Raw genomic sequence first — 16198 nt, forward strand, 5'->3', positions numbered from 1 at the left:
AGACTAGTTTTGTTTTGTTTTTTCCAACTTTTATTTAGGTTCAGGTAGTACATGTATAGGTTTATTACATGGGTAAATGGCCTGTCACAGGGGATTGGTGTACAGATAATTTCATCAACTAGGTAATTAGCACTGTACCTAATGGAATGGGTAGTTTTTCAATCCCCAACCTCCTCCTACGCTCCACCTTCAAGTAGGCCCCATCGTCTGGTGTCTGTTGTTCCCTTCTTTGCGTCCATGTGTATTCAGTGTTTAACTTCCACTTACAAATAAGAAAATGTGGTATTTGGTTTTCTGTTCCTGCATTAAATCACTTTGGATAATGGCCTTCAGCTCCATCCATGTTGCTGCAAAGGACATTATTTTGTTCTTTTTTTATGGCTGCGTAGCATTCTGTGGTATATGTCCACATTTTCTTTGACCAGTCCACCACTGATAGCCATCTAGGTTGATTCCATGTCTTTGCTATTGTTTATTATTATTTTAAAAATTTTAAAAAATTTTTAATTAAGGGATGAGGTCTGGCTGGGTGTGGTGGCTCACGCCTATAATCCCAGCTACTCTGGAGGCTGAGGTATGAAAATTGCTTGAACATGGGAAGGGGATGTTGCAGGGAGCTGAGATAGCGCCATTGCACTCCAGCCTGGGTGACAGAGTGAGACTCAGTCTCAAAAAAAAAAAAGAAAAAAAGAATGAGGTATTACTATGTTGCCCAGGCTGGTCTTGAACTCCTGGGCTCAAGTGCTATTGTGAAGAGTGCTGCGATGAAGATACATGTGCATATGTGTTTATGGTAGAATGATTTCTATTCCTTTGGGTATATGCCCAGTAATGGGATTGTTGGGTTGAATGGTAGTTCTATTTTAAATTCTTTGATAAATCTCCAGACTGCTTTCCACTGAGGCTGACCTAATTTATAATACATTTCTACCAGCAGTGGATAAGCATACCGTTTTCTCCTCAAGCTCACCAGCATCCATTACTTTTTGACTTTTTAATAGCCATTCTGACTAGTGTGAGATGGTGTTTTATTGTGGTTTTGCTTTGCATTTCTCTGATGATTAGTGATGTTGAGCTTTTTTTTCATATGCTTTTTGGCCATGTGTATGTCTTCCTTTGAGAAGTGTCTGTTCATGGCCTTTGCCCATTTTTAAAATTTTTAAAATTTTATTTTATTTTATTTTTTTGAGACAGAGTCTTGCTCTGTTGCCCAGGCTGGAGTGCAGTGGCACGATCTCGACTCACTGCCACCTCTGCCTCCCAGATTCAAGCAATTCTCTTGCCTCAGCCTCCCGAGTATCTGGGATTACAGGTGCCCATCACCACACCCAGCTAATTTTTTATATTTTTAGTAAAGATGGGGTTTCATGATGTTGGCTAGGCTGGTCTCAAACTCCTGACCTCAGGTGATCCACCCGCCTCAGCCTCCCAAAGTGCTGGGATTACAAGCGTGTGACTGCACGCAGCCTCCTTTGCGCATTTTTAAACGTTTTTGTTTCTTGTAAATTTGTTTAAGTTCCTCATAGATTTGGGATATTAGACCTTTTTTTTTTTTTTTTTGAGATGGAGTTTCCCTCTTGTTGCTCAGGCTGGAGTGCAATGGTGCGATCTTGGCTCATGGCAACCTCTGCCTTCTGTGTTCATGTGATTCTCCTGCCTCAGCCTCCCCAGTAGCTGGGTTTACAGGTGCTTGCCACCAGGCCCAGCTAATTTTTGTATTTTTAGTAGAGATGGGGTTTCACCATGTTGGCCAGGCTGGTCTCGAACTCCTGACCTCAGGTGATCCACCCACCTCGGCTTCCCAAAGTGCTGGGATTACAGGTGAGAGCCACCAGGCCTGGCCAGATATTAGACTTTTATCAGAGGTATAGTTTGCAAAAATTTTCTCCCATTCTGTGGGCTCTCTGTTTATTGATAGTTTCTTTTGCTGTGCAGAAGCTCTTTAGTTTAATTAGATCCCACTTATCAATTTTTGTTTTTTGTTGTAATTGGTTTTAGAGTCTTTGTCATGAAATCTTTGCCAGGGCTCATGTCTAGAATGGCATTTTCTAGGTTTTCTTCTTAAATTTTTATAGTTTTAGCTTTTACATTTTATTCTTTAGTCCATCTTGAGTTGATTTTTTTATGTGGCAGAAGGAAGGGGTCTAGTTCCAATCTTCTGTATATGGATAGCCAGTTATCCCAGCACCATTTATTGAATAGGGAGTCCTTTCCCTATTGCTTGTTATTGTTGGCTTTGTGAAAGATCAGATAGTTGTAGATGTGCAGCTTTACTTCTGGGCTCTGTAACCTGTTCCATTGATTTATGTGTTTGCTTTTGTACCAGTACCATGCTGTTTTAGTTACTGTAGCCTTGTAGTATAGTTTGAAATCAGGTAAGTGTGATCCTTCTAGCTTTGTTCTTTTTGCTTATAATTGCTTTGGCTATTTGGGCTTTTTGTTGTTTTTGTTGTTCCAAATGAATTTTAGAATAGTTTTTTTCTAATTATGTGAAGAATATCATTGGGAGTTTTACAGGAATAACATTGAATCTGTAAATTGCTTTGGGCAGTATGGTTATTTTAATTATATTGATTCTTCCTATCCATGAGCATGGAAAGTGTTTCTTTTTTTCTTTTTACCTCGAGACAGAGTCTTGCTCTGTCATCCACACTGGAGTGCAGTGGCATGATCTAGGCTCACTGCAACCTCTGCCTCCTGGGTTCAAGCAATTCTTTTGCCTCAGCCTCCCAAGTAGCTGGGATTACAGATGTGTGCCACCATGCCCAGCTAATTTTTGTATTTTTAGTAGAGACAGCGTTTCACCATGTTGGCCAGGCTGGCCTTGAACTCCCGACCTCAAGTGACCCACCCACTTTGGCCTCCCGAAGTGTTGGGATACAGGCGTGAGCCACCATGCCTGGACTGTTTTTCCATTTGTTTGTGTCATCTCTGATTTCTTTCAGCAATGTTTCATAATTCTCATTGTAGAGATCTTTCACCTCCTTGGTTAGCTGTATTCCTAGGTATTTTGTTCTTTTTGTGGCTGTTGTGAATGGGACTGAGTTCTTAATTTGGCTTTCAACTTGGACATTATTGGCGTATAGAAATGATACTGATTTTTGTACATTGATTTTGTGTCCTGAAACTTTACTGAGAGTATTTGTCAGAACTAGGAGCCTTTGGACAGAGACTGTGGGGTGTTCTAAGTATAGAATGATATTGTCTGTGAAGAGAGAGAGCGTCTCAGACTTTTATCCAGTTTCAGACCTACCATCCCAGGCCTGGCAGCCACCCACTTTCGTTGTGTCTGCTTCTTCCGCAGCTTAACAAGTGGGTGGTGGCACCACGTTTTGTAGACGAAAGAAATTTCAGAACCTGGCCAGAGGCTGCTGTCAGTAGGTAGTGGTTGAGGTGGGACTAAATCCAGGCCTGTCTGGTATGTTAGATCTAAATCTGACCTTCTGGGGCAAAGGGTCTGAATGGCTGTGAGGTGACTCTGGTTTGCCTTCCCACTAGGCTGGGGTAACATGGGGGTTCCAGAGACAGTTTATGCCTTCAGAATCAAAGGCCCCTGTGGGAGGCAAATCTAAACTCATCCCCTCAAGATTTCTACCCACTAGTTATTCAGTCAAGCACGGATCTAGATACTTCTGTAAAGGGACTGTGTGGTGCAGATGGAATTAGAACTATTAATCCCTTGACCTTAAGATAGGGAGATTGTCCTGGATGATCTAAGTGGGCACCGTGTTTTGAGCCTGTAAAAACAGAAAAGGAAGGCAGAAGAGGAGGTTAGAAAGATGAGGCAGAGGCCGGGCGCGGTGGCTTATGCCTGTAATCCCAGCACTTTGGGAGGCTGAGGCAGGCAGATCATGAGGTCAGGAGATCGAGACCATCCTGGCTAACACAGTGAAACCCCATCTCTACTAAAAATACAAAAAATTAGCCGGGTGTGGTGGCGGGTGCCTGTAGTCCCAGCTACTCGGGAGCCTGAGGCAGGAGAGAATGGTGTGAACCTGGGAGGCGGAGCTTGCAGTGAGCCGAGATCAGGCCCCTGCACTCCAGCCTGGGAGACAGAGGGAGATTCCATCTCAAAAAAAAAAAAAAAAAAAAAAAGAAAGAAAGAAAGATGAGGCAGAAGGGGAAGTCATGGAATTCCAAGTGTGAAAAGGATTCCATATGCTGTCATTGGCTCTGGAATGTGGGTGGGAGCCACTTGCAAAATCTGGAGAGAAGCCTCCAGGAGCTCATGGAAAGCATAAGGAACACAGGAACAAAGTCTAGTGCCCAGCTGACGGCCAGCAGGAAACAGGGACTTCAGTCCTACAACCACAAGGAACTGAATTAGACCGGCAGCCTGAATAAGTGTGGATATCAGTTCTTTCCCAGAGCCCCCAGTAATGGACTCACACCTGTGACACCTTGATTGGAGCCTGTTGAGATGCATGCTGGATTTCCAATATATGGAACTGTGATCTGATAAATGGCTATTATTTCAAGCCACTCAATTCGTGGCAATTTGTTACAGTAGTAATACAACACTGACATAGTCCCGGAGAACAATTAGTCCCTTTTTGAAAACTTTTGCCATACTTGGACCTGCTTGTTTAGAATTGCTGAGTAAAATCCCTTGGTATATCAGATGCCTCTGCCCAGAAAGAGGAAACCTTGAAAGCTCAGGTACCTGGCTGGCCATGGAGGGGATCGGATCACCCAGGACTAACTTCTCTTTGTCACCTTTTGGGCTTCAACCTGGTGCTCTGGTTCTCATTTTCTCCTTACAATCTCTGAGTTTGTCGTGAAGGAAGCTCCTTCTTTTTTTTTTTTTTTTTTTTTTTGAGATAGAGTCTTGCTGTCTTGCCCAGGCTGGAGTACAATGGTGCGGTCTCGGCTTACTGCAACCTCTGCCTTCCAGGTTCAAGCAATTCTCCTGCCTCAACCTCCCAAGTAGCTGGGACTACAGGTGCTCACCACCATGCCTGGCAATTTTTTTGTATCTTTAGTAGAGATGGGGTTTTGCCATGTAGGTCAGGCTGGTCTCAAACTCCTGACCTCAGGTGATCCGCCCTCCTCGGCCTCCTAAAGTGCTAGGATTACAGGCGTGAGCCACTGCGCCCTGCTGGAAGCTCCTTTTTTTTTGTTTGTTTTTTTAACCCCTTGCAAAATCAGTGATTTATTGTTTACAAAGGGCAGCTCTGTCTGCTCGTGATCTCCTACTGGAAGTTACCTGTGTGTGGGTGAGAATGGTTTCACAATCATTGCACCAGGGAGTGGAGAAGGACTTACCAGGGTGCACAAATCCTTCTGCATTTCCACCTGCCCTCTTTTGTACTTCCTGGAGTGGTATAGCTGGAAGGCAGTGTGTTGAAGGTTGCTCGATCCCTTCCTTGTCCAGATGAGGGGTCTGAGGCCCAGGGACATAACACAGTTTCCTCAGTGTCACACAGCTTTGAGTTTTAGTTCAGGTTCTGAGTCACAAAAATGACATAGGTTGAGGGTAGCGGGGAGAAAATATTAGGAACTTGCACACGTGTATTTTGTCAGCAAATTTGAGTTCAGTAGCAAACTGGCATAACGTTGAACAACCATGCGTTAAGTACTCTTGACAAACTGGGGGCCGGAATTGTTGATCATTGAGTTGAGAAGAGTGGGGCAGGGGACCTGGGCCACCCACCCCAGGCTCAGCTTCCATGTATACTTTATCCTACTACTATTCCTGGCACCTCTTTTGCTGAAAAATTGACCTGGTTGCAGAATTTCTCACTCCTCTGCTAAGAAAAATCCTGCCTTCCTGCAGCTCTCTAGGCAGAATTCAGTAAACTAAACAGAGGCGCTTTCATCTCTCAGGGCCATGCCATCCACTCTCACTTTTCTTAAGCCTTGTTTGTTTCCTCTGCCTGAAAGAAGCCTTTTGCCTGGTGTGCCAGGGTTTGCTGGAGCCAGAGAACATCCAGGGCAGTGGATACTTTGTTCCTGAGCCCCTGTGAAACCTCAGAAATGCCTGTTTACATTAGAGTGAAGTTAGGCTGGCACCTTGGGGAAAGATTGTCACCTTTGCCCTACAAATTCCTGGGTGTCCCCAGAGGGCACATGCTGTGACTCATTCTTCAAGCTAGAAAGTGGGTGGAGACCTTACAAACCAGCTTTTGAGTAGTCTATAAATGAGGTCTCCTGATCCTTGAATTGTATCTGGGTCATTTTACATGTTTGACTATTAAACTACTCTTTTTTTTGAGATAGGATCTCACTGTGTCACCCAGGCTGGAGTGGAGTGGCACACTCATGGCTCTCTACAGCCTCAACTTCCTGGGTTCAGGTGGTCCTCCCACCTCAACCTCCCTAGTAGCAGGGACCACAGACACATGCCACCAATCCTGGTCAATTTTTTGTATTTTTTTGTAGAGTTAGGGTTCCACCATGTTGCCCAGGCTGCTCTTGAACTCCTGGGCTCTGGCCATCCACCCGCCTGGGCCTCCCAAAGTGCTAGGATTATGGTGTGAGCCACTGGGCCTGGCCACTGTGAGCCACATTTGATGTATATTGGTCTGTGTTGAAAATGAAGTAAGGTTAAACTCGAGCCAGCCTAGAGAGCCCATGGGCTGTGGTCTGCATACTTGGAACACTTAGGAGTCCCTCAGGTGGTTTTCATTGATTTTTGTTAGTCCTCAAGGTTAGCAGTGTGAAATTTGGGAGTTTAGACCCTTTGATTCCAGTATAAATGATAGAACCTGGGCTTTAAAGCTTCAGGGGATCCTCAGAGTTATTTGCACCAAACCCCTTCTTTCATTTGTTGTTATTTATTCTACAGACATTTACTTAGTACCTAATATGTGCCAGCACCGGTCCATGCTTTCAAGGAGCTCACAATTTTCTGGGGGAGATCAGCCCTGGACAAATGGTGGTCGATGGACAATGCATGAAGCTTGTGTCTGAGCTAGAGAGGCATTCCCCAAAATGTACTCCATGAAACAAATGCCATGTAGATAGGTATGTGGAGAAAGAATCCATAGTAAAGTAGGTTTGGAAATGCTGGCATATGAATACTATAGTAGAACCAAGAAAGGTGCCAGATTCTGAGAATCTGGAAATTATAATGTTAATGACAGTAATTATTTTGAGAATCTAATTTGTACTAGACACAGAGGTAAGTGCCTTATATGGATAAGTGCCTTACATTTTACAGAATTCAGTAGTTTGGATGTGCCATAATTTATAACTGTTTTTCTACGAATAGAAATTTGGTTGTTTTCCACTTGAATTTACTGGGTGAAAGCTTAGTTTTGTCATTTCAAGAGGGGCCTCTCAGGCTTCTGAATAGCTTTGCCAGTTGCTGTACATGTAAAGTGTTCTTTGGATTTCAGAACTGTGGCTTGTGTTTCCCTTTTGAGTCTTGAGTGAGGTGAGCATTTGCTGATGTCTCCAAATTTTGTTTTTTTCAGGAAGTGCTTATACTTAAAATATTTATTTTGTAGCAGTATGTTTCTGGGTTAAGTGTCTGGCAGCTATAAATGGAAACATAGATACTAGGAGGAGAAACAGTAGTGATTTAGGGCTATTGATCATGATTTAGGCCATCTCCCTCATTTTATAGGTAGTGAAAGCGAAAGTTATATAAAGCTTGGTTGTAAAACCTCTTTAAGAAATCTTCACATATTAGGGCCAGGCCTGGCAGCTCATGCCTGCAATCCCAGCACTTTGGGAGGCTGAGGTGGGTGGATCACTTGAGGCCAGGAGTTTGAGACCAGCCTGGCCAACATGGTGAAACCCCGTCTTTATCAAAAATACAAAAATTAGCCTAGTGTGGTGGTGCATGCCTGTAGTCTCAGCTACTTGGGAGACTGAGGCAGGAGAATTGCTTGAACCTAGGAGGCCAAGGCTTCAGTGAGCCGAGATTGCGCCACTGCACTCCAGCCTGGGAGACAGAGCACAAAACCTGTCTCAAAAAACAAACAAACAAAAACCAGAGAAATCTTTACATATTAGAGCCTTTGTTAAAAAAAAAAAAAAAAAAAAACCAAAATCATATTGATTTAAATGAAACTGTCTTAGTTTTCAGAAGAACAATTGCATTTTGCAAAGGGAGAAAGTATTTCCAACTTCTGTGTATGGATCAGATAGAATATGTCTAAGTACAAGTTAAAGAAGGCTTGAATGAGGGTTCAATTTGTTAATGCATTTTAAAACCTTTTCAAGACCACATTCATCATCTACTGTTTTTCTGCCTACAGCATCTTTCTATGTTGATACATTAATATCTGTTCTGACACTTCCTCTTGGCTTGGTTGACTTGTTGATAGCTGTCGCATAATTAATGACTCGATCCTCTGTTGTGGCTTGTTAGGTTGTAGCATTTCACTGTGCCATACATCTTTGACCTATATATACTTGAGCCTGAGAGCTACAGTAAATTTTGTCAGGCTGTTCTTCCAAATGTATACTCCTCGCCTTACTCCAGTAATACATAAGACTATAAGTTTCCTAAATCAGTTGTGAACTTGAGCATCGTTATATTTTTTAAATCTTTGTTGTTGTTTTTTTTAAAATTGCTGTGAAGTTTCCTTAAACTGGGTGTGTATGTGTGTTGTGTTTTGGCAGGGGGAGGGAATTTTTATATCCTTTGCCCATTTTTCTTTTGGGCTATCTGCTTTAGGTCTGTGAATGAAGTGCATTATTTACATGTTGATTTTAAGTGTTCCTGGTTTAATTTCCCTGCCAGTTTTACTTTACCATGTCTTCCTCACCTTTTGAGTTCTTTATGGTGACCTGTGTTAGTGAGAGCCCATGAGGTGTCATCAGCAGACTTGGAGCCCCTCAGGACCATCAGGGTCTTTGAGTTTCTAAATATCTGCCAACTGTTTTTGTGTATAACAGTAGCTTAATTGGGTATAGAAGTCTTATGTGACTATCTTTCACTTAAATTTCTGAGGAACTGGCTGGGTGCTGTGGCTCACACCTTTAATCCCAGCACTTTGGGAGGCCAAGGCAGGTGGATCACTTGAGTCCAGTAGTTCCATACCAGCATGGGCAACATGGCGAAACCTCATCTCTACTAAAAATACAAAAATTAGCCGGGTGTGGTGGTGTGCGCCTGTAGTCTCAGCTACAGGCTAAGGTGGGAGGATCACCTGAGCCCGGGAGGTCAAGGCTGCGGTGAGCTGTGATTGTGCCACTGCACTCCAGCCTGGGTGATGGGAATGAGACCCTGTCTTTAAAAAAATAAATAAATAAAATAAATAAATAAATTCTGAGGAATTATCCCACTGGTACGGCATGTAGAGACGTGGGGATACCTTTTTAATGTTTGTCAGATTTTTATCTAAATCTTTGGAATTTAAAATTTTTACTAGATTATATCCAAGAGTTTATTATTAGTTTTTCATTGATTTTGTCTGGGTCTTGGTGTAGAACCTTTTGATTTAAAGGTGTAAGTCTTCATCTCTAGAAAATCATTTTAAAATTAATGTTTTTATATACTTTACTCTTTTTGTCTTAAGACTTTTTTGTTTTTTCTGGAACTCTCATCAGTGTGCCTTTTTATCTTCTTGGTTTAGGGATGACTTCTCAAGCTAATTTATAGATTCGGTATCTGCATTCACTAATCTTTTCATCACTTAATTGAAATAGACATACAAAGAAAGTATATGAGAGCTGGGCTTGGTGGCGTGCACCTGTAATCCCAGCTACTTGGGAGGCTCAGGCAGGAGGATCACTTAAACCCAGGAGACCAACCTGGGTAACATAGTAAGACTCCATATTTTTAAAAAAGTGTAAAAATAGTGTATGAATTGTAAAGAATGCAGCTTGATGGAGTTTCATGCACTGATTCTAGTCAGCAAGTCAGTCTCCAGACCAAGAATCACAACTTGCCCAGCATGGAGAAGCCCCCTTGGGCCCCACTGGGGGTGGGTTGTGGCAGTGCCCAGCTTTCCTTGGCTTCAGCCGGTGAATTCCCATCCTGGACCCTCTACCATCATTGGTGACTCTTGGGGGTCTTCTAGTTCATCCTGCTCAGCCCTCTGCTGTCTAGAATGTTCTGGGTTCTTCTTGAGGATTATAGGCTTTTCTAGTGAGGCAGCTTATCCATTCATCTGTATTTGAGTCACTGACTAGGCGTGACAATCCCGTTTTCTTTTTTTTTTTTTTTCCTTATGCCAATCCAGTTTTATCTACATGTTGTTTTGCAGAAATTCCTAAAGGTTCCAAGCTTCTCTTGTTAACTTTCTTTTCTCACCAGGGATATACAGACTCTCCTACCCATCCTTCCCATTTTCATATTTATTTTTTCATGTTAATGAGGGCAGGAAGTTTATTGCCTGGGCTGAGTTCATTTATACAGGCTGAGTATGTCTCATGTGAAAATCTGAAATTTCAAACTTTTCGAGTGTTTACATGACACTCAAAGGAAATGCTCATTGGCATTTCAGATTTCAGATTTTTGGATTTTGGACATTCACTTGGTAAGTATAAGGCAAATATCCCCAAATCTGAAAAAAAAACATTTTTTTTTCTTTTGGAGGCAGAGTCTTGCTCTGTCGCCCAGGCTGGAGTGCAGTGGCGTGATCTTGGCTCACTGCAAGCCCCGCCTCCCAGTTTCAAGTGATTCTCCTGCCTCAGCCTCCTGAGTGGCTGGGTTTACAGGCATGCGCCACGATGCCCAGCTACTTTTTATATTTTTTAGCAGAGATGGGGTTTCACCATGTTGTCCAGGCTGGCCTCAAACTCCTGTCCTCAAGTGATCTGCCCGCCTTGGCCTCCCAAAGTGCTGGGATTACAGGTGTGAGCCACTGTGCCCAGTCAAAAATCCAAAATTTGAAACTCTTCTGTTCCCAAGCATTTCAGCTAAGGGATACTCAGCCTGTAATAGGAATTCCTGGTGTATTTTGGTAAATAAACCTGTTGGGAAAAAGGTCACAGATTCAGGGCTGTAGTTTTCTTTCAGAACTGACTCTACCATGTTGGGTGAAATGTCTATTAACTTTCTCTTTTTGTGTGTATGTGTTTTTTAAACAAACGATAATGCATCATTTATTAGAGCAGTGGTTCTCACACTTTTTTTGTGGGTGTGGTCTCAGGACGCCTCAAAGTTATTGAGCCTCCTAAAGCATTTTTATTTAAATGATTCTGTTGATTCATATGTATTGTAATAGAAATTGAAACATAAGATGTAAAACCACACGGATATGAAAGTTCCATTAATTAGCTTTCAGAGCAGTGGCATCATCACACATAATGTAGTCTCTGGAAAATTCCACTGTACATCCATGAAAGAGTGAGAGCGAGAGTGTCTGACTTTGTAGACCCTCTGAACTAGTCTCAGGAAACTCCAGGGATTCTCAGACCACACTTTGAGATCTCTTGTGCTGAGGAATGTTTTGTAGGTTTCCTTTTTCATTAAGCTCCTGTTTGACATTTTGTGTGTACACATGTGGTGTGTGTGCAGGTACGCTGCGAGGTGAGGCAGCGGCACTCCTGAAATGTGTGGGAAATCGCCTGCATGTAGGTGTGCTGTTGCTGGCGCAGAGTGGAGTGTTCAGCAGCCTATGTCACATGCCATCTTTTCTCAGAAGTTATCTTTCGTCCTAGTCAGATTTTAAATGAGGGTGAGTCTGTAGTTTTCATCAGATTCTTCTTTTTCTTTCTTTTTTTTTTTTTTTTTGAGGTGAGTCTCACTCTGTTGCCCAGACTGGAGCCCAGTGGCATGATCTCAGCTCACTGCAACCTCTGCCTCCCCGGTTCAAGCAATTCTCCTGCCTCAACCTCCTGAGTAACTGGGATTACAGGTGCCCGCTACCATACCTGACTAATTTTTTTTTTGTTTGTGTATTTTTAGTGGAGATGGGGTTTCACCATATTGGCCAGGCTGGTCTTGAACTCCTGACCTCAAATGAGCCGCCCACCTCGGCCTCTCAAGGTGCTGGGATTACAGGAGTGAGTCACCGTGTCCAGCCATTTTCATCAGGTTCTTAAAGGAGTCCCCTAATTTCTCACTGTAGCTTAAGGTAGGGGCATACCTTAAAGTTCTTAGAGAGTTGAGAAGTTATTGTGGTTGAAAGAGTTTAAGAGAAACATATCTTATGTAATTCAATATACAAATAAAAATGTTACCTCTCTTTGTGTGTATAAATCCTGTAGGAATACAGGTTTTAGCTGTGCTCCAGTGTGTTTCTTTGCTTAGAGCTGCTTCAAGGCAGGTTTCAGTAAGCAAATGAAGCCATGTGCTCCACATTTTGGTCAATATTGATTAGTTGAATGGAACTTTGCTGCAGTTATTTTATTGAAACTAAGCAATGTGATTGGAGATGCCTTGACTTGAGAGAAACGCATTTCAGAATTCGCAGTCTGAACGCACGTCATCCCGGGGCCCTCATTTTCTAAAGATTGTCCAGGTTTATCGATAGGCTCTAACTGTGCCCCTCTCTTTCAATTGTCCCATAGATTCCCTGTAAGGAGCCCCTGCTGGTGCACCAGAACTACCGGGGGCCATCTGCCCAACTGCCCCAGACTCTGGCAGTGGGGCCCCCAATGGCAGTGGGCACCTCCCCGTGAAACCTGCCAAGCTGGACGCCACAGCTCTGCACGACGACACTTTGGCCAACTCCGTGCCCCCTTCGGAGGCATGCAACCATGCAGTCCTAGCCTGCAGCCTGGGCATCCCTGAGGAACACTACATAAGCGAGGCTGTGGAAGATGCTCCCAGCTACAGAGGGTACCGGGATGCCTGCACCATTACTGGTATGGGGGCCCTTTCCCTGCCAGGGAGGAAGGGAGGGAGGTTTCAGTCACTGAGGACTAGGGAAGGAATGCAGCCACATGGGAGGGTCTTGGGGAGGTATGTGGAGAGGAACCACCAAAGTGCAAAAGACTCTGAGCTTTCGGATTGTGAGACCTCCAATCCAGAATCTGTTCTGCCAGTGAACCATTTCGTAACTTGTGTCAGTTGTTGGCCTACTATCCTGACTGAGAGGTAGACAGCATTTCACTAAATTGTCATGAAGGTTAAAGATGGTAACATCCAAACCTGAGCAGCAAGCATGGCCCATCACAGGCACTCAGTGTATTGAACCCTTCCTTCTCTCTTTGCACTCAGCTTCTTCAGATATAAGACAGGTGTAGTGGGAATAACATGCACTGTCATTGTGGGATGCAAAAACAGAAAACTACATGGAGTGCCCTTTGTACACCATCAGGATTTGCACAGACATGGATTTTTACAGATACCTGTGTCAGACATAACTCAGTGTCCCAGGTGGTAATCACCTAACATCTGTGCGGGCACTTAGTAGTAGAGCTATTGCTTTTTTATTTTCCCCAAGGAAGCATTGAGACAAGTGCTTGAAGCTAGCACAAGAGAGGGCTCTCAATGGAAATGGTGTAGGATGGTGTGCATAACAGCAGCAAGTGGCAAAATTATAGCTCAATCCAGTTGCATTCATATAGAAGTTTGCTTAATTTCTCATTTTTGTCTGCAGTGTTTGCTTTTGTTTGTCTGTTTGAAGTAATGCCTGATGACAGCTTAATATATGCAAGTTGGCTTCCAGTAGCTTCTTTTGGTTCTGTGTTACCAGTTAAGCCTTGAGGACCTCCTGTGTGTCAGGGGTTTCCTGGATACAGAAAGGCACAGAGAAAGCCGGGGGTCCCAGCCTGGTGCCTAGCTGCTGTGCTAGGCCCCCACACACCTCCTCTCCCTTTTTGTCAAGTGGCCCACACGTGTTGTCCTCCGCTTGTGACTGAGTCCCTCTCCCACTTGCCTGCCCCCTGAAGGACACAGTTCCAACATCTCCCTTTTCTCTACTGCATCATTCTTTTCCCCTTGCACTTGGGTCTTTCTTATTAGTGCAGAAACATGCTATGATCTCCCTCTTCGGAAACAGAATCCTTCTCAGTCCCGTGTTTCCTGCAGGCCAGTGTCTCTGCTCTTCTGTTTGCTTACTCTAGTTTTTCTTTCGTTCTCTCTGGAGTCCACTGCAGGCAGGCTCATGCCCCACCACACTGACAGCCTGGTTCAGTCCAGGGGTCTGTCCTCTGCCTTCACCTTACTTCACTTTTCAGTGGTAGTTCACACTGTTGCCAAGTCCTGTGTCCTGGAAGTACAGTCTTTACTTGGCTTCTGGGTCCCCACACTCTCCCTGTTCTTCTGCCTCAGTGGCTGCGTTTCTTCTTCTCCCAAGCCTGGGAACATTGAAGGGCCCGGGGCCCAGCCTTTCCGCCTCTTTGCTCTTATGTGCGCACCTGTGCAGCACTTGATCTCACCCAGCACACAGGTTTTAAAATCGCCTTCTATACTGGCCACTCGGTGGTTTCTGTACTCAGCCTGGCCCTTCCTCCTTAAGGCCAGATGTCTCAGACTGACTCCACATGAGTTTCCACTTAGATGTCTAACAGGCATGTCAAACTCAAATGACCAAAAATGAGCTCCTGGTTTCCACCTGCACCTGCTTTTCTTAGGGTTTTCCCCATCCTTGTAAATGGTGCTTTCATTATTCTAGTTGCTCAGGCCAAGAACCTTGGAGGCATTTGTGATTCTGCCTTTCTGCGATTCATACCCCAGTTTGTCAAGAATTCTGTTGGCTCTATCTTCAGAGTATGTTCAGAATCTACCCAGCATTTACTGTGTCCCAGCCACCCCCATCTCACACCTGGATGACCGCACTGGCCTCCCAGTGGGGCCTCTTACTGCTACCCTTACCTCCCTAAAATTCTTTCTCCGCTCAGCCATGAGAGTTGGCTTTTAATACAATCAGATGGTTTAACTCTCCTCCAAACTTCCAGTGAGCTCCCCTTCTATAGAGACCTGTAAGGAAGGGGCTGAATGACGGGAATCCCTCTTTGCCCCGCTGACCTGCCTCCTCTGTGCCCTCCGTGCTCCAGGTACACTGGCCGCCTCACTTAACCTTGAACTCACCAGGCACATCCAGCCTCAGGGTCTTTGGATTGCCTTAACTCCAGATATCCTTATGACCCCCTCTTCCTTCTCCAAGTGACATTTTATTTGATGCTTTTTGTGACCCCCTCCCAATACAGAGTGATCTGCCTCACCTTTCCCCATCTCCCTTTCCTGCTTAATTTTTCCCCCCAAACTTAACCATCCGCTGAGCTACTGTATTTGTGTTTTGTCTCCCAAACTTGCAGTAGACTAAAGTCGCGGAGGGCAAACTCTGTGTCTACTTTGCACACTCCTGAATCCAGTGACTAACGTAGTGCCTGCCTGTGGCCAGCGCTCAGTGAACATTTGTTGGGTGTATCAATTGTGTCGATTTGTGCAGTGAGTACTATTATCCTCTTTGTGTAAGTGAAGAGTCTAAATCTCGAAAGGTTCAGCACCTTGGTGAAACTCCTGAGTGGCAGGAGTTGCATCCAGGTCTGTAGGACCCCAGGGCAAGGGTTCTTTGCTGCCTAAGAATTTAGTCTAGTTGGGGAGACAGATGAGTGAGTAGAAATTGGCTGTACACCGAGGTTAGCACAATGATAAGCACAGCACAGTAGGGCACCAAGGAGGGTGCCAGGCTGAACCTTGGAGGGGAAAGGACAGGAGAAGACCACGAGGGCTTTGTGGAGGAGGCAATGACCCAACTGCATCTACATTTGTCCAAACACATGAATTGATCCTTGGGATTCTAGTGGCATCTGTACCAGTGAAATCCAGGAAGCATCCAGCCTGTTAAAGTGGTTTCACTTTCTTTGAATGTGACAGTGGAGGGTAAAGAAATGGCAGAATGTAGCGCTGAAACTTCACAGCTGGGCGTGGTGGCTCACGCCTATGATCCCAGCACTTTGGGAGGCTGAGGCGGGCAGATCACCTGAGGTCAGGAGTTCAAGACCAGCCTGGCCAACATGGTGAAACCCCGTCTCTACTAAAAATATAAAAACTAGCCAGGCATGGTGACGGACGCCTGTAATCTCAGCTACTTGGGAGGCTGAGGCAGAATTGCTTGAACCTAGGAGATGGAGGTTGCAGTGAGCTGACACAGTGCTACTGTACTCTAGCCTTGGCGACAGAGTGAGACTCTCTCAAAAAAACAAAACGAAACAGCGACAACAAAAAAACACAACAAAGAAGTGGCAGAATGTAGTGCTGAAACTTCAAACCCTATAGGATGTGGTGACTTGGGAGTTCTTTGTTGGGACCAGAGGAAAGCTGAGAAACAGCTCAGTGCTGTTGTGTTTAGCACTGGCTTGGTAAACAGGAGAGTAAACACAGACACTCTTATGCGTTTAAGGG

The 16198-nt window shown here is 44.4% G+C and overlaps 1 protein-coding gene across 1 annotated transcript in view; it reads left to right on the plus strand.

Moving 5' to 3' along the window:
- LOC134729922 (proline-rich protein HaeIII subfamily 1-like) overlaps positions 1–16198 on the plus strand; it is a 129076-nt gene that overhangs the window by 88345 nt on the left and 24533 nt on the right. The window contains exon 3 of the mRNA XM_063602693.1: positions 12415–12711. Within this exon, the coding sequence (XP_063458763.1) occupies positions 12415–12525 (111 nt within the window). The 3' untranslated portion in view covers positions 12526–12711. The remainder of the gene's footprint in view (positions 1–12414; positions 12712–16198) is intronic.

Source organism: Pan paniscus, chromosome 2 (genome assembly GCF_029289425.2).
Source record: "Pan paniscus chromosome 2, NHGRI_mPanPan1-v2.0_pri, whole genome shotgun sequence".
In the NCBI taxonomy this organism is placed as follows: domain Eukaryota; kingdom Metazoa; phylum Chordata; class Mammalia; order Primates; family Hominidae; genus Pan; species Pan paniscus.